The sequence below is a fragment of the Panulirus ornatus genome, chromosome 55 (assembly GCF_036320965.1).
Source record: "Panulirus ornatus isolate Po-2019 chromosome 55, ASM3632096v1, whole genome shotgun sequence".
NCBI lineage: Eukaryota > Metazoa > Arthropoda > Malacostraca > Decapoda > Palinuridae > Panulirus > Panulirus ornatus.
In genome coordinates this window covers 39,443,981-39,469,306 of record NC_092278.1, presented here as the reverse complement: position 1 = coordinate 39,469,306, position 25,326 = coordinate 39,443,981, and the positions used below count along the sequence as shown (strand labels likewise).

The window sequence follows — 25,326 nt, the reverse complement described above, 5'->3', positions numbered from 1 at the left end:
TATATATGCAGAACCTTCACTTCACCAAGAAGAGATATTTCCAGAGGTGATTGTGTTAAAGTGGTTTGGACATATGGAGAGAATGAGTGAGGAAAACTGACAAAGAGGATATATGTGTCCGAGGTGGAGGGAGCAAGGAAGAGCAGCAGACCAAATTGGAGGCAGAAGAATGGAGTGAAAAAGATCTTGAGTGATCAGGGCCTGACCATACTGGAGGGTGAGAGGCATGCAAGGAACAGAGTGAATTGGAACGATGTGGTATACCGGGGTCGATGTGCTGGCATGTGAAACGTGGAAAGGTCTGTGTGGCTTGGATAGGGAGCTGTGGTTTTGGTGCATTAAACATGACAGCTAGAGACTGTGTGTTAACGGATGTGGCCTTTTTGTCTGTTTTCCTGGTGCTGCCTTGCTGAAGCAGGGGGTAACAATGCTGTTTCCTGTGGGATGGGATAGCGCCAGGAATGGATGAAGGCAAGCAAGCATGAATATGTACCTGTGTATATATGTATGTATATGAGGATATTCCCTCAAAGGTCCAGTCCTCTGTTCTTAACGCTACCTCGCTATCGCGGGAGATGGCGAATAGTATGAAAAAAAAAAATATGTTGATATGTATATGTGCATGTATGGGTGTTTATGCATATATATGTGTATATGAGTGGATAGGCCATTCTCTCTTCGTCTGTTTCCTGGTGTAACCTCGCTGATGCATGAAACAGCGATTATCTATAATAATGAATAATAAACAATATATATATATATTATCCCTGGGGATAGGGGATTAAGAATACTTCCCACGTATTCCCTGCGTGTCGTAGAAGGCGACTAAAAGGGGAGGGAGCGGGGGGCTGGAAATCCTCCCCTCTCGTTTTTTTTTTTTTTTTTTTTTTTAATTTTCCAAAAGAAGGAACAGAGAATTGGGCCAGGTGAGGGTATTCCCTCAAAGGCCCAGTCCTCTGTTTTTAATGCTACCTCGCTAACGCGGGAAATGGCGAATACTTTAAAAGAAAAGAAAGATATATATATATATATATATATATATATATATATATATATATATATATTTTCTTTTCTTTCATACTATTCACCATTTCCCGCGATAGCGAGGTAGCGTTAAGAACAGAGGACTGGGTCTTTGAGGGAATATCCTCACCTGGCCCTCTTCTCTGTTCCTTCTTTTGGGAAAAAAAAAAAACGAGAGGGGAGGATTTCCAGCCTCCCGCTCCCTTCCCTTTTAGTCGCCTTCTACGACACGTAGGGAATACGTGGGAAGTATTCTTTCTCCCCTATCCCCATATATATATATATATATATTTTTATTATTATACATAATCGCTGTTTCCCGTATCAGTAAGTTAGTGTCAGAAAACAGACGAAGAAAAAATGGCCCATCCACTCATATAGGTACATGAACACCCACAAACATACATATATGTACACATACACAGACATTACATACATACACATATACATATTCATACTTGCTTGCCTTCATCCATTCCTGTTGTTACCCCGCCCCACGGGAAAACAGCATCGCTATCCCTTGCTTCAGTGAAGAAGTGCCAGGAATACAGACAAAAAGGGCCCATTCGTTCACATTCAGTCTCTAGCTGTCATGTGTAATGCACTGAAACCACAGCTCCCTTTCCATATCCAGGCCCCATAAAACTTTCCATGATTTACCCCAGATGCTTCACATGCCTTGGTTCAATCCACTGACAGCATGTCAACCCCGGTATACCACATCGTTCCAATTCACTCTATTCGTTGCAAGCCTTTCACCATCCTGTATGTTCAGGCCCCGATTGCTCAAAATCTTTTTTACTCTATCCTTCCACCTTCAATTTGGTCTCCCACTTCTTGTTCCCTCCACCTCTGACACATATATCCTCTTTGTCAATCTTTCCTCACTCATTCTCTCCATGTGAAGAAATCATTTCAATAAACCCTCTTCTGCTCTCTCAACCACACTCTTTTTATTACCACACATCTCTCTTGCCCTTTCATTACTTACTCAAACCACCTCACATCACATATTGTCCTCAAACATCTCATTTCCAACACATCCACCCTCCTCTGCACAACCCTATCTATTGCCCATGCCTCACAACCATATAACATTATTGGAACCACTATTCCTTCAAACATACCCATTTTTGCTTTCTGAGATAATGTTCTCGCCTTCCACACATTCTTCAACGCCCCAAGAACCTTCGCCCCCCTCCCCCACCCTGTGACTCACTTCCACTTCCATGGTTCCATCTGCTGCCAAATCCACTCTCAGACATCTAAAACACTTCACTTCACCCAGTTTTTCTCCATTCAAACTTACCTCCTAACTGACTTGTCCCTCAACCCTACTGTACCAAATAACCTTGCTCTTATTCACATTTACTCTCAGCTTTCTTCTTTTACACACTTTACCAAACTCAGCCACCAGCGCTGTATCATCAGTGAACAACTGACTCACTTCCCAAACCCATATATATATATTTTATAATACTTGTTCTGTTTCCTCCTTTAGAAACTGAAAATACAAAAATTCAGGGTTTCCAGCCCCCTACTCCCCACCCCTTTAGTCAGCTTCTACAACATGCGAGGAATACGTAGGAAGTATTCTTTCTCCCATAGCACCACGACACAGATAAAGTAAGACCCATCCACTCATATACACACATGCACGTACATATACACATACTTAACAACATATATGTACATGCACTTTCATATACACATATGTACATATTCATGCTTGCCCTCATCCATTCTGGTGCCACCCCACCCCTTATGTGTGTGTGTGTGTGTGTGCAGTTCCTGGAGGTTTTTCAGAATATGTATTGTGACACCAGAAAACAGATTCCTATGAGTTTTGTGATGCAAAAGGTTTTGGTTTTACTTTACAAGCAAATGAATTCAAGCTTCATGACATTTTTGCTGCACCTGCTGAGTTCTTTGAACCTCATTATGGTGAATTACAGAATGATTGTTTTATTTATGAAACAAAATATTAGGTAGACACATTAGGTAGTAGTAGTTGGTAAGAACATTATGTAGGAGCCTCTGGAAACACTGTGCTAGAGTTGCCCTCTGCCAGTGGCTTGTTAAGGGTGAGGCATTAAAGGCTAAGAAAGAAGCACTGGAATTCATCACTTGTGGAGACTTTTGCTGCGGCCACCTCCTTCAGAGAGTTTCTGGAAGGAACAGACATTAGAGATATAAATAGATAGAAAGGAATAATAATACCTTTCATCCAATCCTCAGTTACAACCTTGTTTCCATGACGAATAACAAATCAAATGCATCCAGTCTATCACACTCTCTCCACCATACTTCAGCATTTCAGCCAATATCCCATCCACTCCAGGTGCCTTTCCTACTTTCAGCCTCATTGTTGCCCTTTTAACCTCCCTTCTTGCTACAGGCCTTTGCACTTGTATCCTCCATACCCATGCATGTAACAACTGCTGTCTCACCTTCTCCCACATTCATCAGTTCTTCAAAATACTATTCCCATATCCCTCTCACCTCTTCCTTTTGATTAAGCAACTTCCCTTCTTTACTTCTCACATTAACATCTCTGCCCTTACATCCACCTCTTTCCTTTTTCACCTCCTTCCGTACCATTTCTTATTTTCCCAAAATTTTTCACTTTACGTTCTTCCAATATCTTCATCTACTCTTTCTTTGCTTTCCTCTATCAGGTTTCTTAACATTCTGCATACACATCTTATGTTCTTGCCTCTTCTGCTGAGCTTCCACTGGTACATTCCTTTCAAGCAATCTACCATATGCCTTTTTCTTCTCTTCCACAGCATTTCTAATCTCATCCGTCCACCATGCATTGCCCTTTCTATTCCAATGTCTCATGATCTTTTATCCAACTGCTAATTGTACAACCTTAAACAGTCTTTCTCTAAACATTTCAAAAACCTCATTCACACAACATTCACTGCACTTCCATCTAAACTTTCAGTAACCCTCCTTTTAAACTCCTCCTAGCATTCTTTCTAATTTATCTTCTCACTTGCCAACACTCCTGTCTCTCCATTCTTCCTTACACTATACCTCCACTTCTCCCTTATCATCACCACCACAAGAACTGCAAATGGTCAGTCTCCAAAGAATTCTCTTACAACTCTAGCATCTGACACAGCCTTTCTCAACCTTTGATCCTCTGTCACATAGTCAATCAAAGCCTTTTGCTCTTTCTTCCATATTTTTTAATCCATGTATACTTACTAGTCAACTTTTGCAGAAAAAAGATGTTTGCAAGAAATAAATCCCTCACAGCACAGACATCCTCAAGATAATTTTCATTCTCATTTACTCTAGGCACTCCCCATTTACCACTTTGCTCTTGCAAATTGCCCTATCCAAAAAACAATACAAAACCATGTTGATATTAGACAGTCCTATGACATTCCCATATTTAATCAAAACCAGTGTTACTCAAATTATATCATACACACACTACTTCCATTATAACAAACTAACAGCATTTTTGTTTTCTGTGCACATTATTGCGACCTGAGACTTTCTAGTGCTTTCATAAAACAAAATTTACCAAATACTTTTATCTATTAATAAAAAAGGCAATGCATATTGTCTTTTTCTCTACAGCCTTTTCCACTACCAGCTTTGGAGTGAAAATCTAGTTCATCGACTTTCCTTCCTTAAATTGAACTTGCTGTTCACCTAAAAGTTCTTTAATCTCTATAACACAAACCTACTACAAACCTTGCCAACTGTGTTTAGAGACCTTACTCCACTTCCATGTTAAAAATTTTAATTCCTTATCCTTTATACATTGGTACAATAACCTTCTAACTTTGTCTACAAAAAAAACAGTCATCAGGTACTTTCCACAACAGATTGCACCTACTATATCATTTTCCATATTCAATCTACACATGGGATCACTATAGTGCTAGGTGGCTGCTACCTGTAGTGAGGCATGCTACACTTTTGGGGGATGGTAAATCCTACATAAACAAGATAATGATCAGTAGGACTGATATAATGAAGCTGACTTAGCTCATGACTGGCACACCCATGGTTGCAGTCATGTAAAAAGTCACCTCTTCATATGATTATGTGATTTTGTGATAAATGGACTTCAGCTGCCTTGAGCTAAAATAAGCTATAATGATGCATCTTCACTGTCTCTAGTCAAGAACAGACTAAATGTATTAGGCATAAACTGTGATTTCCCCTTCCAGTATAAGAATAGGAGAAAAATGGTTTTGATATTTCAAATCAGGTGTTTGCTTTGAAGAATGTATGTGAGAAATACTTAGAAAAGCAAATGGATTTGTATGTAGCATTTATGGATCTGGAGAAGGCATATGATAGAGTTGATAGAGATGCTCTGTGGAAGGTATTAAGAATATATGGTGTGGGAGGCAAGTTGTTAGAAGCAGTGAAAAGTTTTTATCGAGGATGTAAGGCATGTGTACGTGTAGGAAGAGAGGAAAGTGATTGGTTCTCAGTGAATGTAGGTTTGCGGCAGGGGTGTGTGATGTCTCCATGGTTGTTTAATTTGTTTATGGATGGGGTTGTTAGGGAGGTAAATGCAAGAGTCCTGGAAAGAGGGGCAAGTATGAAGTCTGTTGGGGATGAGAGAGCTTGGGAAGTGAGTCAGTTGTTGTTCGCTGATGATACAGCGCTGGTGGCTGATTCATGTGAGAAACTGCAGAAGCTGGTGACTGAGTTTGGTAAAGTGTGTGGAAGAAGAAAGTTGAGAGTAAATGTGAATAAGAGCAAGGTTATTAGGTACAGTAGGGGTGAGGGTCAAGTCAATTGGGAGGTGAGTTTGAATGGAGAAAAACTGGAGGAAGTGAAGTGTTTTAGATATCTGGGAGTGGATCTGTCAGCGGATGGAACCATGGAAGCGGAAGTGGATCATAGGGTGGGGGAGGGGGCGAAAATTTTGGGAGCCTTGAAAAATGTGTGGAAGTCGAGAACATTATCTCGGAAAGCGAAAATGGGTATGTTTGAGGGAATAGTGGTTCCAACAATGTTGTATGGTTGCGAGGCGTGGGCTATGGATAGAGATGTGCGCAGGAGGATGGATGTGCTGGAAATGAGATGTTTGAGGACAATGTGTGGTGTGAGGTGGTTTGATCGAGTAAGTAATGTAAGGGTAAGAGAGATGTGTGGAAATAAAAAGAGCGTGGTTGAGAGAGCAGAAGAGGGTGTTTTGAAATGGTTTGGGCACATGGAGAGAATGAGTGAGGAGAGATTGACCAAGAGGATATATGTGTCGGAGGTGGAGGGAACGAGGAGAAGAGGGAGACCAAATTGGAGGTGGAAAGATGGAGTGAAAAAGATTTTGTGTGATCGGGGCCTGAACATGCAGGAGGGTGAAAGGAGGGCAAGAAATAGAGTGAATTGGAGTCATGTGGTATACAGGGGTTGACGTGCTGTCAGTGGATTGAAGCAAGGCATGTGAAGCGTCTGGGGTAAACCATGGAAAGCTGTGTAGGTATGTATATTTGCGTGTGTGGACGTGTGTATGTACATGTGTATGGGGGGGGGGGGGGGTTGGGCCATTTCTTTCGTCTGTTTCCTTGCGCTACCTCGCAAACGCGGGAGACAGCGACAAAGTATAAAAAAAAAAAAAAAAAAAAAAAAAAAATTTCAAAAAGCTTTTCCCTAAGAAGTGGTGTCCTGTACGCATGAGAGTAGATTCTTTAGGATATTCTATCACTAAACATGTCATGATCATTTTACTTTCTATCTTTTATGGTGGGAAAACTCTGGCTTACCCACCTAACACTATTCTCCGAAAATTGTAAAGGGAGCATGCTAGTTTCTGGCTTGCCTTACATCATTCATATGACATCATCGACCCCCATACTCCTGGCCTTCCAGAAGTTCAGAATTTGCATATTTTGGGCATGAAGCCAACAGGGGTCACAAAGGTGGTACAGAGAGAGGTTTTTCACAAAACGAGCATGGAATGGCAAAGAATCCATGAAAGAATACCAGCAGACGCTCCCTCGGAGGGCGTCGGCTAGTCCTTTAAAAATTTTTCTGTAGTTCCTTTCTCACAGTGTCACTCTCCACTGTGTAATAATATTCACCATTAAAGCTGTTTTTAAAGTGCTTATTGGTGTACTATATGACATTTCACTATTTCAAACTTGTAACAGTCATTAGTGTAATCCCTCTGTAAAAGTGATGTGAAATGTCAAGTATTGTTATAAGAGTGTTATATTTCTGGTTGTTTAGGCTCATATAACCTGATGCACCACATTTGCTCAAACCCATTGCAATGCCTTACTACATGCATGCATATGATCACAGCTCTTAGATGATGAAGAATTGTCAATACCTCAGCATATTGTGAATCCAGTTCTGAGGATGATATTGATAACATTGAATCTGATGGTAGCAACCCCAAGCCTAAGTTGTCTGTAGGCTTCCATTTGTTCTGCCAGAAAACATAGGGATACTGCAGGGCAGATAGACAACACAATGCAGCATGACTTTCCCCTTGCTGCTGCTTCTCCCTAGCCAGGGCAAAGTGGTGTACAGCAATTGCAAATGGTGCAGTAATCTACTCCTCACACTATCACTGCTGCTCAACCTAGTGCACCCCATCCATTTCCAACAAGCATATAACAATGCATCAAGGAAAGATTATAATATAAAAGTTTTGTTATTTTAGTATAATACAATAAAGATTTAGTTGGTAGTAGTTGGTTGGCAGCCAATGACCAGGAAGGTATATTACCAGTACTACCCACCTGGTTATCGGGAGGGTCAGTGACGGCTGTGTAGTGAACCAGCACTTCAGTGGTTGTCAAGCTGCACTCCTCTGACCTAAGCAGCAGTCTTTTCCTTCTGCTTTTACCCACACGTGGACTGCTGGCATTCTGTCCATACAATTCCCCCTTGTCGCACATAACACTTGACAACAACTCGCACAGCTCATTCTTCATAACTAGATTTTCCTGTGGTAAGCACTTTTGTGCTAGCCCTGCCTTTTTGCAAAATATCTGGAGCAGTAGATAGTAGTAGGTAGGAACAGAAGGTAGAGGCATTAGGGAGAAGTAGTTGGTAGGATCAGTAGATGGGAGCATTAGGTAAAAGTAGCTGTGTGGAATATCAGGCAGGAACATTAGGTAGGAGACTGAAAACACTGTGCTAGAGTTGCCCTTTGTCAGTGGCTTAATAAGGAGGAAGCACTAATGGCAAAGAACTGGCACTTGAGTGCACCAGTTATGGAGACTCTTTTGCCATGGTCACCCCCCTGAAGGAGTTCCTGAAGGAAATGGGTATCAGAGATATAAAGAGATTATACTGTTGTATACTTCTAGTATGTAGTATAACAGTACACTACATAGGTACATGGGGATGTAGTGTTGTTCTAAATTCTTTTACAGCCACACTGTGCATGTTAGCAAAATTCTGAAACCACCATAACATACTTAGACATGTATACTATATAAGCATTGGAATAATAATAAAAAAAATTTCAAAAATAAAAAGCAATGGCAAAAACTAAAACAGGTTAACAGTTGTGGAAGGAAACAAAAGACACATGTCAGAGGAACCGTCTTCACATGAGTCAAGGTGACCAGTGGTGTATTACAGAATTCTGTTCTGTGAACCATTACTCTTTTTAATCTATGTAAATGACTTGCCTGAAGGTATGGACTCCTACCTGAATATGTTTAAAAAGTACATGAGGTAAGTGATAAGTAGGGAGGTTTACAAATAATGAAAATGACACAAGGGAAGTGAAAAGTGAGGATGATTGCATCAACTTACGAGAGGAACTAAATAGATTCCAAAGTTGGTCTGATACTTGGTTAATGAAATTCAACCTAAGTAAATGTTAAGTAATGAGAATGGTAGAAAGTGAAAGAAGGGCTGCAATATAAGTATCTAGCAGAAAATAAGCTCCAGGATTCTATGTGTGAGAAGGACTTAGGAGGCGATGTCATCGCTGACCTATTGCCACTCCTACATTTGGAGAATAGTTAAGACAAACTGTTGGCTGGTGAATATTAGATAAGCTTTTAGGTAAATGAATAAGGAAAAATTCAGCATGCTTTTCATTTTCTACATAAAGCAAAAATGAGGAAATGCTTCTCAACTTTGGTCAATGCGGCCAAAGAAGCAAAAAGAACTAGCAAACGAGGTCCAGATGAAAGCAATAAAGATGGTAAAAGAATTAAGAAATCTGAGTTACAGGGGAAGATGAGACAAGAGTAAGTTTTTGAAATAAACTATTAATGTAAACATTGAACACTTCTTCAAGTGATGTGGGGACAAAGCAACCATAAGATAAACCTTGAAATTACGAAAAAAGTAAAGATGTACCTGTATGATGTAAGAATGGTGGATGAATCAAATGACTGAAGGCATGGTTAATGCAGACAGCAAACAATACATTAATTTAAAAGATGCATGATAGAAGAGAATGATCTACAGATAAGTCCCCTCCCTAGACAATTATGTTGCAGTGGACTTGAGGGTACTAGTTAAAAATCCTGATAAATATAAATAATAAATAAAGTACATGTGCACAATCACCTCTGGAAAGATATATACATACACGAAAGTGTTCTAAAACACTGACCAAAGCACACTTACTGTACACCATATCCTGAAGAACATAAAGAAAAGGTACTAAACCATGGGATGAAAAGACCAGTCTTGTGAATGTTTTGTCAGTGTTTGATCCATGAGAATTCTCAACTGCTGAGTACCTAAGAGTGAGTCAGTCAATATCAACTGCGGTCTCTGGTTAGCTGAGGGTGGCCGAATACTAGGAAGTTGCTCCTACCTAAAGGGAAGGATTATGATGGATGGGAAAGCCAGTGTTTACCCATGAAAGAGGTCTTAACCTGATTTTCCTAGAAAATTTTTCATGCTTGCTGAACAGCCCAAAGCAAAGAGAAAAATGAAATAGACACAAGGAATTGACAGAAAATAGAACAGGTAGTAATAAAAGTGTGAAAATTTGCAAATTAGTAGCATTACCACTAAGTAGGGTCACCAAATAAATGATGGCTACGAAAACATCAATTTGAAATTATCTGAAAATATTTTTAATATATGGCTATATAATATTATTTAGGTGAGTAATGTGGCAGGTTGAGGGAATAATTGGTGTACATGGGGTGTTCAGTGTTGTAAATGGAAATGGTGAAGAGCTTGTAAATTTATGTGCTGAAAAAGGACTGGTGATTGGGAATACCTGGTTTAAAAAGAGAGATATACATAAGTATACGTATATAATCATGTAGGAGAGATGGCCAGAGAGTGTAATTGGATTACGTGTTAATTGACAGGCACGTGAAAGAGAGACTTTTGGATGTTAATATGCTGAGAGGTGCAACTGGAGGGATGACTGATCATTATCTTGTGGAGGTGAAGGTAAAGATTTGTAGAGGTTTTCAGAAAAGAAGAGAGAATGTTGGGATGAAGAGAGTGGTGAGAGTAAGTGAGCTTGGGAAGGAGACTTGTGTGAGGAAGTACTAGGAGACTCTGAGTACAGAATGGAAAAAGGTGAGAACAAAGGACATAAGGGGAGTGGGGGAGGAATGGGATGTATTTAGGGAAGCAGTGATGGCTTACGCAAAAGATGCTTGTGGCATGAGAAGCGTGGGAGGTGGGCAGATTAGAAAGGGTAGTGAGTGGTGGGACAAAGAAGTAAAGTTATTAGTGAAAGAGAAGAGAGAGGCATTTGGACGATTTTTGCAGAGAAATAATGCAAATGACTGGGAGATGTATAAAAGAAAGAGGCAGGAGGTCAAGAGAAAGATGCAGGAGGCAAAAAAGAGGGTAAATGAGAGTTGGGGTGAGAGAGTATCATTAAACTTTAGGGAGAATAAAAAGATGTTTTGGAAGGAGGTAAAGTGTGTAAGACAAGGGAGCAAATGGGAACATCAGAGAAGGGGGCTAATGGGGAGGTGATAACAAGTAGTGGTGATGTGAGGAGATGGAGTGAGTATTTTAAAGGTTTGTTGAATGTGTTTGATGATAGAGTTGCAGATATAGGGTGTTTTGGTTGAGGTGGTGTGCAAAGTGAGAGGGTTAGGGAGAATAACTTGGTAAACAGAGAAGAGGTAGTAAAAGCTTTGCAGAAGATGAAAGCTGGCAAGGCAGCGAGTTTGGATGGTGTTGCAGTGGAATTTATTAAAAAAGGGGGTGATTGTATTGTTGACTGGTTAGTAAGGTTATTTAATGTATGTATGACTCATGGTGAGGTGCCTGAGGACTGGCAGAATGCTTGCATAGTGCCATTGTACAAAGGCAAAGGGGATAAGGGTGAATGCTCAAATTACAGAGGTATAAGTGTTTTAGATATCTGGGAGTGGATCTGGCAGCGGATGGAACCATGGAAGCGAAAGTGGATCATAGGGTGGGGGAGGGGGCGAAAATCCTGGGGGCCTTGAAGAATGTGTGGAAGTCGAGAACATTATCTCGGAAAGCAAAAATGGGTATGTTTGAAGGAATAGTGGTTCCAACAATGCTGTATGGTTGCGAGGCGTGGGCTATGGATAGAGTTGTGCGCAGGAGGATGGATGTGCTGGAAATGAGATGTTTGAGGACAATGTGTGGTGTGAGGTGGTTTGATCGAGTGAGTAACGTAAGGGTAAGAGAGATGTGTGGAAATAAAAAGAGCGTGGTTGAGAGAGCAGAAGAGGGTGTTTTGAAGTGGTTTGGGCACATGGAGAGGATGAGTGAGGAAAGATTGACCAAGAGGATATATGTGTCGGAGGTGGAGGGAACAAGGAGAAGAGGGAGACCAAATTGGAGGTGGAAAGATGGAGTGAAAAAGATTTTGTGTGATCGGGGCCTGAACATGCAGGAGGGTGAAAGGAGGGCAAGGAATAGAGTGAATTGGAGCGATGTGGTATACCGGGGTTGACCTGCTGTCAGTGGATTGAAGCAGGGCATGTGAAGCGTCTGGGGTAAACCATGGAGAGCTGTGTAGGTATGTATATTTGCGTGTGTGGACGTATGTATATACATGTGTATGGGGGGGGGTTGGGCCATTTCTTTCGTCTGTTTCCTTGCGCTACCTCGCAAACGTGGGAGACAGCGACAAAGTATAAAAAAAAAAAAAAAAAGTTTGTTGAGTATTCCTGGTAAATTATATGGGAGGGTATTGATTGAGAGGGTGAAGGCATGTATAGAACATCAGATTGGGGAAGAGCAGAGTGGTTTCAGAAGTGGTAGAGGATGTAAGGATCAGGTGTTTGCTTTGAAAAATGTATGTGAGAAATACTTGGAATAGCAAATGGATTTGTATGTAGCATTTATGGATCTGGAGAAAGCATATGATAGAGATGCTCTGTGGAAGGTATTAAGAATATATGGTGTGGGAGGTAAGATGTGAGAAGCAGTGAAAAGTTTTTATCGAGGATGTGAGGCATGTGTACATGTAAGAAGAGAGGAAAGTGACTGATTCTCAGTGAATGTTGGGCTGCGGCATGGGTGCATGATGTTTCCATGGTTGTTTGATTTGTTCATGGATGGGGTTGTTAGGGAGGCGAATGCAAGAGTTTTTGAAAGAGGGGCAAGTATGCAGTCTGTTCTGGATGAGAGAGCTTGGGAAGTGAGTCAGTTGTTGTTCACTGATGGTGAAGCGCTGGTGGCTGATTCGTGTGAGAAACTGCAGAAGCTGGTGACTGAGTTTGGTAAAGTGTGAAAGAAGAAAGCTGAGAGTAAATGTGAATAAGAGCAAGGTTATTAGGTACAGTAGGGTTGAGGGACAAGTCAATTGGGAGGTAAGTTTGAATGGAGAAAAACTGGAGGAACTGAAGTGTTTTAGATATCAGGGAGTGGATCTGGCAGCGGATAGAACCATGGAAGTGAATCATAGGGTGGGGGAGGGGGTGAAAGTTCTGCGAGTGTTGAAAAATGTGTGGAAGTCGAGAACATTATCTCGGAAAGCAAAAATGGGTATGTTTGAAGGAATAGTGGTTCCATGAATGTTATATGGCTGTGAGGCGTGGGCTATAGATAGAGTTGTGCGGAGGAGGTTGGGTGTGCTGGAAATGAGATGTTTGAGGACAATATGTGGTGTGAGGTAGTTCGATTGAGTAAGTAATGAAAGGGTAAGAGAGATGTGTGGTAATAAACTGAGTGTGGTTGAGAGAGCAGAAGAGGGTGTTTTGAAATGGTTTGGTCACATGGAGAGAATGAGTGATGAAAGATTGGCAAAGAGGATGTATGTGTCAGTGGTGTAGGGAATGAGAAGTAGGAGACCGAATTGGAGGTGGAAAGATGGGGTGAAAAAGATTTTGAGTGATTGGGGCCTGAACGTGCATGAGGGTGAAAGGTGTGTGAGGAATAGAGTGAATTGGAACGATGTGGTATACTGGGGTCGACGTGCTGTCAGTTGATTGAACCAGGGCATGTGATGTGTCTGGGGTAAACCATGGAAAGTTCTGTGGGGCCTGGATGTGGAAAGGGAGCTGTGGTTTTGGTGCATTATACATGTCAGCTAGAGACTGAGTGTGAACGGATGTGGCTTTTGTTGTCTTTTCCTAACACTACCTCACGCACATGTGTGTGTGTGTGTGTGTGTGTTGGTATTTCATGTGTGGCAGGGTGGCGACAGGAATGAATAAGGGCAGACAGTATGAATTATGTACATGTGTATATATGTATATATCTGTGTGTGTGTGTATACATATGTATACATTGAGATGTATATATGCATGTGTGGACGTGTATGTATATACATGAGTATGTGGGTGGGTTGGGCCATTCTTTCGTCTATTTCCTTGCACTACCTCGCTAACGTGGGAGACAGCGACAAAGTATAATAAATAATAAATAAATAAATAATATTATTTAACAAGATCAATTACTGAAATAATTCCTTATAACTTACACACTGTCACTTGGAAGACCTGTAGCATGATCTCTTGAAAATCTATGGCTTGGCAACTCCGTGAAAACCTTATCTAACCGCTGAATGAGCAGAAGAGCATTTTCTTGTGTAAAACACATAGGTGGCAACAGCATAAGGACGTTTCGACTGTTCCCTTCATTAGCCATAATGACATACTCTTCTTTCATTCTGTAATGAGAAATAAACATTATTAAACCAGCCTCAGTCTGTGACCCATTTATTGGCTATCCCCTATGGGAGGATTAACAGCTGGGATGGGTACAGGCCAACAACTCCCATGCTCAGGATTTGAACCTATGCAGGCACAAGCATGATTCAGGTCAATAATGCTTAACAGAGAAGTTAGGAAACACTAAGACTGTGATAACCTCTAAAGAAACTAGAACAGATTCCAAATGTTTTATGATACTGGTCCAAAGTTCATTACATCCAAATATAACATGATGAGGATGAGGCACTGTGAATGGAGACCTATTCATGTTTACCATTTTATTTATTTATTTCATTTTGCTTTGTCGCTGTCTCCCGCGTCAGCGAGGTAGCGCAAGGAAACAGACGATAGAATGGCCCAACCCGCCCACATACACATGTATATACATACACGTCCACACACGCAAATATACATACCTATACATCTCAATGTACACATATATATACACACACAGACATATACATATATACACAAGTACATGATTCATACTGTCTGCCTTTATTTGTTCCCATCGCCACCTCGCCACACATGGAATAACAACCCCCTCCCCCCTCATGTGTGTGAGGTAGCGCTAGGAAAAGACACCAAAGGCCCCATTCGTTCACACTCAGTCTCTAGCTGTCATGTAATAATGCACCGAAACCACAGCTCCCTTTCCACATCCAGGCCCCACACAACTTTCCATGGTTTACCCCAGACGCTTCACATGCCCTGGTTCAATCCATTGACAGCACGTCGACCCCGGTATACCACATCGTTCCAATTCACTCTATTCCTTGCACGCCTTTCACCCTCCTGCATGTTCAGGCCCCAATCATTCAAAATCTTTTTCACTCCATCTTTCCACCTCTAATTTGGTCTCCCACTTCTCCTCGTTCCCTCCACCTCCGACACATATATCCTCTTGGTCAATCTTTCCTCACTCATTCTCTCCATGTGCCCAAACCATTTCAAAACACCCTCTTCTGCTCTCTCAACCACACTCTTTTTATTTCCACACATCTCTCTTACCCTTACATTACTTACTCGATCAAACCACGTCACACCACATATTGTCCTCAAACATCTCATTTCCAGCACATCCACCCTCCTGCGCACAAGTCTATCCATAGCCCACGCCTCGCAACCATACAACATTGTTGGAACCACTATTCCTTCAAACATACCCATTTTTGCTTTCCGAGATAATGTTCTCGACTTCCACACATTCTTCAAGGCTCCCAGAATTTTCGCCCCCTCCCCGACCCTATGATTCACTTCCGCTTCCATGGTTCCATCCGCTGCCAGATTCACTCCCAGATATCTAAAACACTTCACTTCCTCCAGTTTTTCTCCATTCAAACTTACCTCCCAATTGACTTGACCCTCAACCCTACTGTACCTAATAACCTTGCTCTTATTCACATTTACTCTTAACTTTCTTCTTTCACACACTTTACCAAACTCAGTCACCAGCTTCTGCAGTTTCTTACATGAATCAGCCACCAGCGCTGTATCATCAGCGAACAACAACTGACTCACTTCCCAAGCTCTCTCATCCAGAACAGACTGTATACTTGCCCCTCTTTCCAAAACTCTTGCATTCACCTCCCTAACAACCCCATCCATAAACAAATTAAACAACCATGGAGACATCACACACCCCTCCCGCAAACCCACATTCACTGAGAACCAATCACTTTCCTCTCTTCCTACACGTACACATGCCTTACATCCTCGATAAAAACTTTTCACTACTTCTAACAACTTGCCTCCCACACCATATATTCTTAAAACCTTCCACAGAGCATCTCTATTAACTCTATCATATGCCTTCTCCAGATCCATAAATGCTACATACAAATCCATTTGTTTTTCTAAGTATTTCTCACCTACATTCTTCAAAGCAAACACCTGATCCACACATCCTCTACCACTTCTGAAACCACACTGCTCTTCCCCAATCTGATGCTCTGTACATGCCTTCACCCTCTCAATCAATAACCTCCCATATAATTTACCAGGAATACTCAACAAACTTATACCTCTGTAATTTGAGCACACACTCTTATCCCCTTTGCCTTTGTCCTATTGCACTATGCAAGCATTCCGCCAATCCTCAGACACTTCACCACGAATCATACATACATTAAATAACCTTACCAACCAGTCAACAATACAGTCACCCCTTTTTTAATAAATTCCACTGCAATACCATCCAAACCTGCTGCCTTGCCGGCAGCATTTTACCATTTTATGGGAAACTAATTGCATGAACAATAAGTGCTCTCTCTCTCTAAGAACCTACTAAAATGATCCTGAATTAGGAAAACAAAATCCAGGTTGTGTATCAAGGTCTTGTTTTTGCCTTATATTAATGAAATCTTGGATTAAGTGGGATCTGGATATATAAGAGTAGCTCAGACCCAGGCCCCTTGATGTGCTCTGTGCCCCAGGGAAATAGCATTCCCTCTCACATTAGACTCTGCTTCAAGGACAGAACATTTTAATTTAATTCCAAGAAAATATCTCACTTTTTGTAATTCACTAGTCCATTCCTACCTTGAATACTATGCTGTTCTGGTTACCCTACTTAAAAAACGACAGAGGCAGTATATAGTCAGAACAGAGCAGCAAGCTTCCATGGCGATACCTAAATTCAGAAATGAGACCTAAGAAACTTGGGTAGATGACTAAAAAAGTTAGTCTAAAAGGTGACTTGACACAGGTACTAAAAATTATCAAAGTTTTTGACAATCTCAGTCTAAGCAACTACTTCAGGTTAGATTTGTGTGATTTCACTTTTAGATGTCGACAAACTTGTGGGCAAATGAGGCAGAGAACTTTTTCTTCAACAGAATTGTTTACATGGTTATTGATCTGCCAAATGAATACATCAAAGCAACACCATTGGTATATGTAACAGACTTGCAAATACTGTGCTTTATGTCAATGACTAATATTATCTGCACTTTTGTAGTTACACTCAAAGTTGGACAGATAAATGGATGATGAGATTCTGTCCCAAGTAATTAAATGATAATGATGATAGGATGCAGCAAATAGCTCCAGTTTGAATACTACAGTACTTAGCAGGAAATAAACTACAGAAATTTATGGGTGAGAGAAATCTAAGGGTTAGCATCGTATCTAATCTGTTGCCAGAACTTCATATCTGGAAAACTGGAAATGTCTTCTGGAAAGTATTAACATTGTATTAAGTACATGGATAGGGAAATATTTGGTAAGTTACTCACAACACAGACTGAAACTGAATAGTACCTCTTGGCTCTTGTCACCATACCTAAAGAAATATTAAGATATGATTGAAGAGCAACCAACACAATACTGCAAGTAAGAGAGCTGAGCTATAATGAAAAGTTGAAAGCTAAACACCTTTTCTCTTTACATGAGAGAAGTTGGTGACCAGATGATAGCCTTATCCTCCTAAATCAACAGGATGATGATGACAGTAAAATAGTTCTTCACAAAGTGAAGTACCATAAGCAATGATCAGAAGCTAAGAAAGATGATTAATAAAATATAAAGAAATATTCATACAGTGTTAGGGCAGTGGATGGTTGGAATGGTTTAAGCAAGGAGACTGTGAATGCTGGGAACTTACAAAGGTTTGAAAGTTTCTTGATAGTACAAAAGTAACAAGAGATGGAGCCCCTCATGTAAAACTTTCTGCCTGTAATGTATATACAACTAATTCGACAAAATTGTCATGTTTGCTTTTTCTTCTGTCAACACATCTCTGTTTCTAATTCTTCCATGGTTATGAAGTCTCAAAAGTATCCAGTGGACTTTTCCTTTTTGTATTCCTTTGTATTTCATGTATTCTAGTTAAGAGTCCAGTCCTTTAGGTAAGTCATTTACCCACACAAAGAGGAACACTGGTCCCAGGACCAAGCCATGTAGCACACTGGTGATTCCAGACCATTTCAAGAATGCTCCTCTAACATGTGGCCTTTGCTCCCTTCCATTAAGATGATAATCTATCCAGTGATGAGGTGCACCTCTTATTCCTGATTTGAGATCCAGTGTCTTAAATAACCCAATGTGAAACAACTCCAAATGCCTTCTTGCAGTCTAGAAATACAATGTCTACATATCCAACTCTTTTGTCTAAGATGATACTCCTTCTGTCACATAAGTCTGAGAGATTTGTAATGCATGGCTTCTTTCCCTAAACCTACGATGTTTCTTAGGTACTTCTTCCCAAAGATTTTCCTATAAACTTTCTGGGATACTTTTATGTGTTGTACACACCATACTTGTTAGGGAGACTGATCTTTAGTTCAACACAATTTCCTGATCATATTCCTTAAAGACTGCCATGACATAAGGCCTCCTCCATTCCCTTGGCATTATGCCTTCCCCTAGTAACACAATAACAAATATTTCAAGAGACCTATAAGGAATATATGCAAATTCCTTCAGAACACTTAGAAAAACTTCATCAAGTCCATGAGCTGGGTATTTTAATAACTTAATGTTTTGCATATCACTTTCAATGTTTACCACAACCTATTTCCCCATCCAGTCTTGCTGGTATCGTTATTCTCAACTGTGTAAATACTTCTGAACTTCATAGGAACTCAAAATTGTCCTCATCATTTTCAACTGTTCATCCCAATAAATCCCTTAAAAGGATTACCTGTTCTTTAACTGAATTGGTTCCTAATAAAATTTTCGTGGAAAAGCGTGATGTGTCGTGTGTGACAACTGTATAATTATGGATTGTTTGCCAAAGCATCAAATTTTCAGCATAAAAAATCAATTATCATACAGCATTTTGATTATATTCTTAGGAACATTAGAACAAATCAATATAGTACAATACTAACCGATTTACAATGTGATCCGCTATTTCTCGGGCAGGTTTCTTGCTTTGCTTGCTCCAAACTATCTCAATTCCAAACATGAGACCTCTCCCTCTGACATCACCTGTAAGAGCATGTATTTTCATTGTTACTTTTAGACCTTACCTTCCTGCCCCAGGAAACCCTTCCACTGGGTTCCTGCAGCACTTAGGAAACCAAATACATCTTCTGAATTTGACTACAGGTTGAGAAGTAACATGATGTGTGTTTCTCTTTGTGGGTTGAGTACAGAACAATAACTACGGAGTACATGTTCATTGTCTAGTGAGGAAGTTGTATCTTTGAAATGAGGGGTCTTGTGATATGGTGAAACTATGTTTGTCATGCTGGAGAGATTTATCCAGAATACTGGAGATTTATTGTAAATTATGTGTAACTGGAGAGTGTGGTTCCAGATAGATGTATATATCTACTGAAGTGGACTTGGAGATTGGGTTGAGGGAGGGGATTGTTCAATGCTTGCTGAGTCATCACCACGTGAATATGTTTGCAGGGATGCAAGGATGTCAATATAGATCTCTGAAGTGTGAGGCTGCCCACAGTTTCATAATTAGGTATGTAGTGGATTTGGATGTTGCAATGAACTATGTATGTACAAGATTGAGGTGAGACTGTACTGTGAGTAATTTTGTTTCACTGTCCAGGTGCTGAGGGCTGATGTTTGATAGAAAACTGGTAATTGTTCTGTGCCCGTGTTTTGTGTGGTTTGTCATTATATACATTTGCTTTAGAAAGGATGAATGATTGGGCAGGTGAAAAAAAATTGTTTGAAAATGATGCTGAGGGAATCTTTTTCATGTCAAACTGGTGCTGGTGAGAGTTCTGAGGCCATTTAGTTTGTTATGGCCTATGTGTTGATACCTGTGACATGGAAAGATTGTCACGTGTGTCATATGCAATTCTTAGTATGACCAGTGTTTTGAATTGGAGTGGTTTATTTTTCTGCATCATGTGAGGGCACAGGTTGGACTGATGAATAATCAGGGGTTAAAATGGTAACTGAGGATTTCTGTGGGAATGCAGACAATGTTTTGAGTAACCTTGCATGAGCATAATGTACAGTTTTGTTGCTTGTACAATGTTAAAGCACTGCGGTAAGACTGTCAGAAAAACTGCACAAAAGAGGACTTTCAAAATGTGATTTGCAAAGGTTGAATGATAGTCATACATGAAATGACTCAAAAGCATTAGAGAATGAACAGCTTCCTGTGAGACTGTTGTAGAACTTAAGGAATTTGGAAGGAGAAGCATGTGTGAGTGACTTTGCCTTGATAGCTAGCTATAAAGTTGGTTTAAAAGTGCCAGTTTTTGATAAACTTTAAAAACAATAAAATCAAAATATTTTTTATCTAAGACAGAAGTTCTAAAATTCTTTGAGTGATAGCAGGTACACCACACAATTTACAGTCAGAATTAATGTTAACTTCTATGTATTCCTTTTGCACCAGAGATACATGAAATAGAATGAAATTTCTTGATTCTATTTTCAACACTTAATTCAGCTGTATTTATTTCCATTTTCAGCAAAGAATTTATCTTATAAGTCTGAACAACTAACCTTAAAGTGTATGTAATATTTTCAATGTTTCATCTTTGCAAACTTTAATTTGCTAGACTACATAATATTATAAATTTAGTCATGATGCATTATCTGCTTGTGAGAAGACCTATGGAAAGAATCAATCCCTCCACTGGTTCAAACGTTTTAGTACAATAAAAAAAATACCATGACCCCACCTTTGAAATTACAGCCCTAAGGTGGGTCATGGCGCATCTGGTGTTTGGTAATACTAAGACAAAGTAATATCCTAATTCCTTCACTGGTCCAAATAGTTAAGGAGCATAAATGAAAAATACCATGATCCCTGCTGTGAATGCTATGACAACCATAACCATGACCTTAAAAGTATGGCCTTGAGGATGGGTGAAGACATGCAGTCCAAAGTATACTCCTAATCCCTCTTCTAGTTCAAAAGTTATGAGGTGAAAACTGAAAATAGTGGAAGCAAAAATACCCTAATCCTAGCAGTGACCTTGAAGATATAACCCAGAGGGTGAATCATGACAAACCATGTGCTCATGAATGACATCAGCATAAGTTATCATCCTAGTCCCCTGACTGGTTCACAAGATATGAAGCATAAAATATGTGATGCATACAGGTGAAATTGAATGCATGGAGTAGCAGAAGAACATGCCTAATGTTGAGCTACCTTTTCTGCAAAATAAACCTGAGGGCGCATCCATAAGGGTAAGTCATGATAAATTCTTGTGGGTAACTTCGCATCACACTGTGTGGTGTTGGGTATCACTGGATCAGAAATAATGAAAAGTACCATGACCCCTAGCTATGACAATGATCTTGAAGACACAGCCCTGAGGATAAGTCTTAAGATGATTGTCTGGTAGTTGGTAATATGTTAATAAGAGAGTATCATCACAATCATTCAAAAAGTTAAGTGGAAATGAAAAATACCATCACCCCAGCTGTGAACACTATGGAACCCTGCCTTACCATGGCCTTTAAGATTTGGTGCTTGGCATGGGTCAAGAAAAATCATCATCTGGTGAGTAATACTTGTATAAAGTATCATCCCAATCCCTCCACTTGCTCAAAAGTTAAGGCATAGTAACAAAAGAAAACCCATATATATGCAGCATAGTAAAAAAAAAATACCATGTATATGTGCTATTGGATAACATTCTTTAAATCATCACATTACCTCAAAAGTTCACAAAATATGGTACAGAAAAGAGTGTAAAGGACAAATGGACACAGAAGACATTGAGGGTGGGGACTGGCAGAACATGGCGTGGTGGTGGTGGGAGAACAGTTTTTCAAATTGAAATTTAAGGTGAAGCCATGGGGGTAGCTTTGCAACATATCTAGTGATAAGTTAACATTTGCACATAGTGCCACTGTGATTCCTCCAAAGGATTAAACATTAAGGAGCAGATATGAAAAATGCCATGAACCCAGCTGTGACATTGATCTTGAATATACAATCCTGGGGGTGTGTCATGGCATTATCATCTGCTGGCTGGTAAAACTTGCAAAAAAGGAGTAAACTGATTGTTTTCTTGTTCTACAGGTATTGAGCTATAAGGAAAAATATCATGACCCCCGGCTATGAACACTATGACCCCTAGTTATAAAAATGACCTTAAGGGTACAGCTTAAGCTTGAGATGGGTCATGACACATTATCTGGTGGATGATAATTCTTATACAATGTACTTTCATAATCCCTCTGCCGGTTCCAAAGTAAAAAATGCCATGACCCCCTGCTGTGTACACTATGATCCTTGCCATGACCATGACCATCAAGTTATGACCCTGGAGATGGATGAAGACATATCAAGTGCTGGTGAGTAATACTTGTAAAAAGTATCATTCCATCCCCATGCCTGGTTCAAAAGTTACGGAATAAAAATGAAAAATAACAGCCTTGTCCTCAGCAGTAACCTTACCCTTGAGGGTATGACCCAGGGGTGAGTAATATCACACCCTGTGATGATGAGTAACATTTACAGAGATCATCATCCCAACCCCTCTCTGGCTCACGAAATATGGAACAAGAAATTGTGTGACAGACATATGGACACAAGTGACATGAAAAGTAGCAGGTAGCAGTAGAACTTGGCCTGGTGTTTGGTATAACTTTTGCAAAGTTAAATATAAAGTCCGACTATGAAGGAAGGATGTGACAGATTTCTGTGGGTGGTTTTGCAGCACATGATGTTGTGGTGGGTAACATCTGCACAAGCATCATTGCAATCCCTTTGTTAGATCAAAAGTCATGGAGTGAATATGAAAAATACTATGGTACCTCTCTTAGGGTGGTTCATGGAACACAGTCTTGTGGTTAGTATTACATGTCTAATGTAATATCCTAATCTATACACTGGTCTAAAAACTGACAGAGTGGAAATAAACTATGTTGCCTACTCTGACTTTGATATTGAAGGTTTGGCTCTGAGGATGGGTCATTAAACATCATCTGTCAGTGAGTCAAACTTTAAAAATGTATTATCTTAACCCATCTCATAGTTCAAAAGTTTTAGAAAGGAAATAAACAATACCATGATCCTAGATAACCTTGATCTTGAAGGTTCAACCCTGAGGAAGGATCACAGTATGTTGTCTGGCAGCCAGTATACTTATCCTAAATATCATCAACCCAGTCCCTTTACTGGTTCAAAAAGTAATGCTATAAAAACCAAGAAATAGAATGACCCCTATTGTGAACACTATGATACTACCTGTGACCTTGACTTTTAGCGTATGGCCCTGGAGATGGTACATGACAAATCAACTGATAGTGAGTAATCCCTGTACAAAATATTCCAGTCATCCTCATGGTTCAAAAGGTATGGAGTGAAAGCAAAAAAATACCATGACCCTAGCTGTGACCTTGACCTTATGATCCACAAGGTAAATAATTTATTGTCACCATATACCCATGAATAACATTTGTGTAAGTAATCATCCCAATCACCTAACTAGTTCACAAGCTACAAAGCAGAAAAGTGTGAAAAGGACAAAGACACAGGTGACACTGAAGCTAAGAGGTGGCAGCAGAACATGGCCTGGTGGTAGGGTAACATCTCTGCAAAAACTTTAAGGATAGGTCATGACTTAGGGTGGCTTTGCAAAACACTGTTTGGTGATGGGAAACATTTATATAAAGTTCAATTGCAATAATTCCTTTAAATTAAAAGGCACGAAGCAGAAATGACAAATACCATTATCCCAGCTTTGTCCTTGACCCTGAGATATGGCTCTAGGGGTGAGTCATCATACATCATTCCAGTCATCACACTTATTCACAGAGTTTTGGAGCCGAAACAAAATATATCCTGACCCCAGCAATAACCACGGCCTTAAAGGTTATGGAACATTATCTGATTGTTGTTAATAAGTGAACAAAGTACCATCCAAATACCTTCTCTGCATTCAAAGTTATCAAATGGAAAAAATGTAGCTTTTAAAATTTGGAAAAAAATTCTAAGGTAGGGTCCTGCTAGCATGAGAAAGATTCTTAATGATATATTCTAGGAAAATCAGGTTGAAACCTTTTCAGTCTTGATCTTTCCGGTGGGGAAACTCTGGCTTCTTAGTTATCACTATCCTTCCAACTACATAGGTAACAGAGGCTCATTCATTTTATGCCTGCCTTCAGCCAATCAGAAATGACAGCACTGACCCATTCCTGGCTGCTCAAAATTTACAGACTGAACACATCAACATACAAGGGAAAAAAAGGGGGGAGGCCTGGCAGGACAAAAGAATCTATGAAAAATTGCTGATATGCTGCTTTGGAAAAAAATTTCAGTTTCAGAAACTTAAAATTCTCTCTTCTGTGGTCCATCCTGCAGGCATGAAAGCATACTCACATGAAGGAGAAAGGTTTTAAGGTTTAAGAAAAACTAAGAGATGAGGACTAAATCCCAAGGTGGAAATGAATACCTTCAATGGTGAATCAGAGACATATAAGAATCTGTCTTTCCTAAAGGAGGAATTCCCAGGGCCACACAGGGTAGAACCACTATGTCTAAGCTAAAGAAATGTAGTACATGAGTGCCAAAGACCTCTCTTGTTGATTTTCAGAAAAAGGTTTCTGGGAAAGCAACGATAGAGGCCAACCTCCTTCCATCAAATGCTCTTGTGTAAAGTCCAAGTCAATAAAATGTTTTAATCCACAAAGAGATATTCCCCACCAAAAGTGGTGTCATCATTTCAGGGATCATAAATGAAAGTTACTTTTGATAATTTCATAGAGATTTGATGGGGCATAAGGCATGAAGCTTTATTGGTATGTCTTCTAAGACATAACAATATATATAAATGTATATAAATACATGCCCACACATGCACATATACATACCTATACATTTCAATGTATACATACTTATACATACACAGACAGTATGAATTATGTACATGTGTATATATGTATATGTCTGTGTGTGTATATATATATGTATACATTGAGATGTATAGGTTTGTATATGTGCATGTGTGGACATGTATGTATATACATGTGTATGTGGGTGGGCTGGGCCATTCTTTCGTCTGTTTCCTTGCGCTACCTCGCTAACACGGGAGACAGCGACAAAGTATAATAAAAAAAATGAATATAACATATTCATACATGCTGCCTTCATCTATTCCCGCTGCCACCCCGCCACACATGAAATGGTACCCCCTCTCCACACGTGCATGCGAGGTAGCGCTAGGAAAAGACAACAAAGGTCACATTCATTCACACTCTCTATCTGTCATGTGTAATGCACCAAAAACACAGCTTCCTTTCCACACCCAAGCCCAATAAAACTTTCCATGGTTTACCCCAGATACTT

General features: G+C 40.0%; 1 protein-coding gene across 5 annotated transcripts in view; it reads right to left on the bottom strand.

Moving 5' to 3' along the window:
- The window catches only part of LOC139765720 (5-phosphohydroxy-L-lysine phospho-lyase-like), a 203,296-nt gene that overhangs the window by 2,054 nt on the left and 175,916 nt on the right, over positions 1-25,326 (bottom strand). For all 5 annotated transcript variants that reach the window (XM_071693523.1, XM_071693526.1, XM_071693525.1 and 2 more), the window contains 2 exons: positions 18,929-19,028; positions 13,865-14,053 (listed from right to left, as the gene is read on the bottom strand). In XM_071693523.1, coding sequence (XP_071549624.1) covers positions 13,865-14,053; positions 18,929-19,028 — 289 coding nt within the window. The remainder of the gene's footprint in view (positions 1-13,864; positions 14,054-18,928; positions 19,029-25,326) is intronic.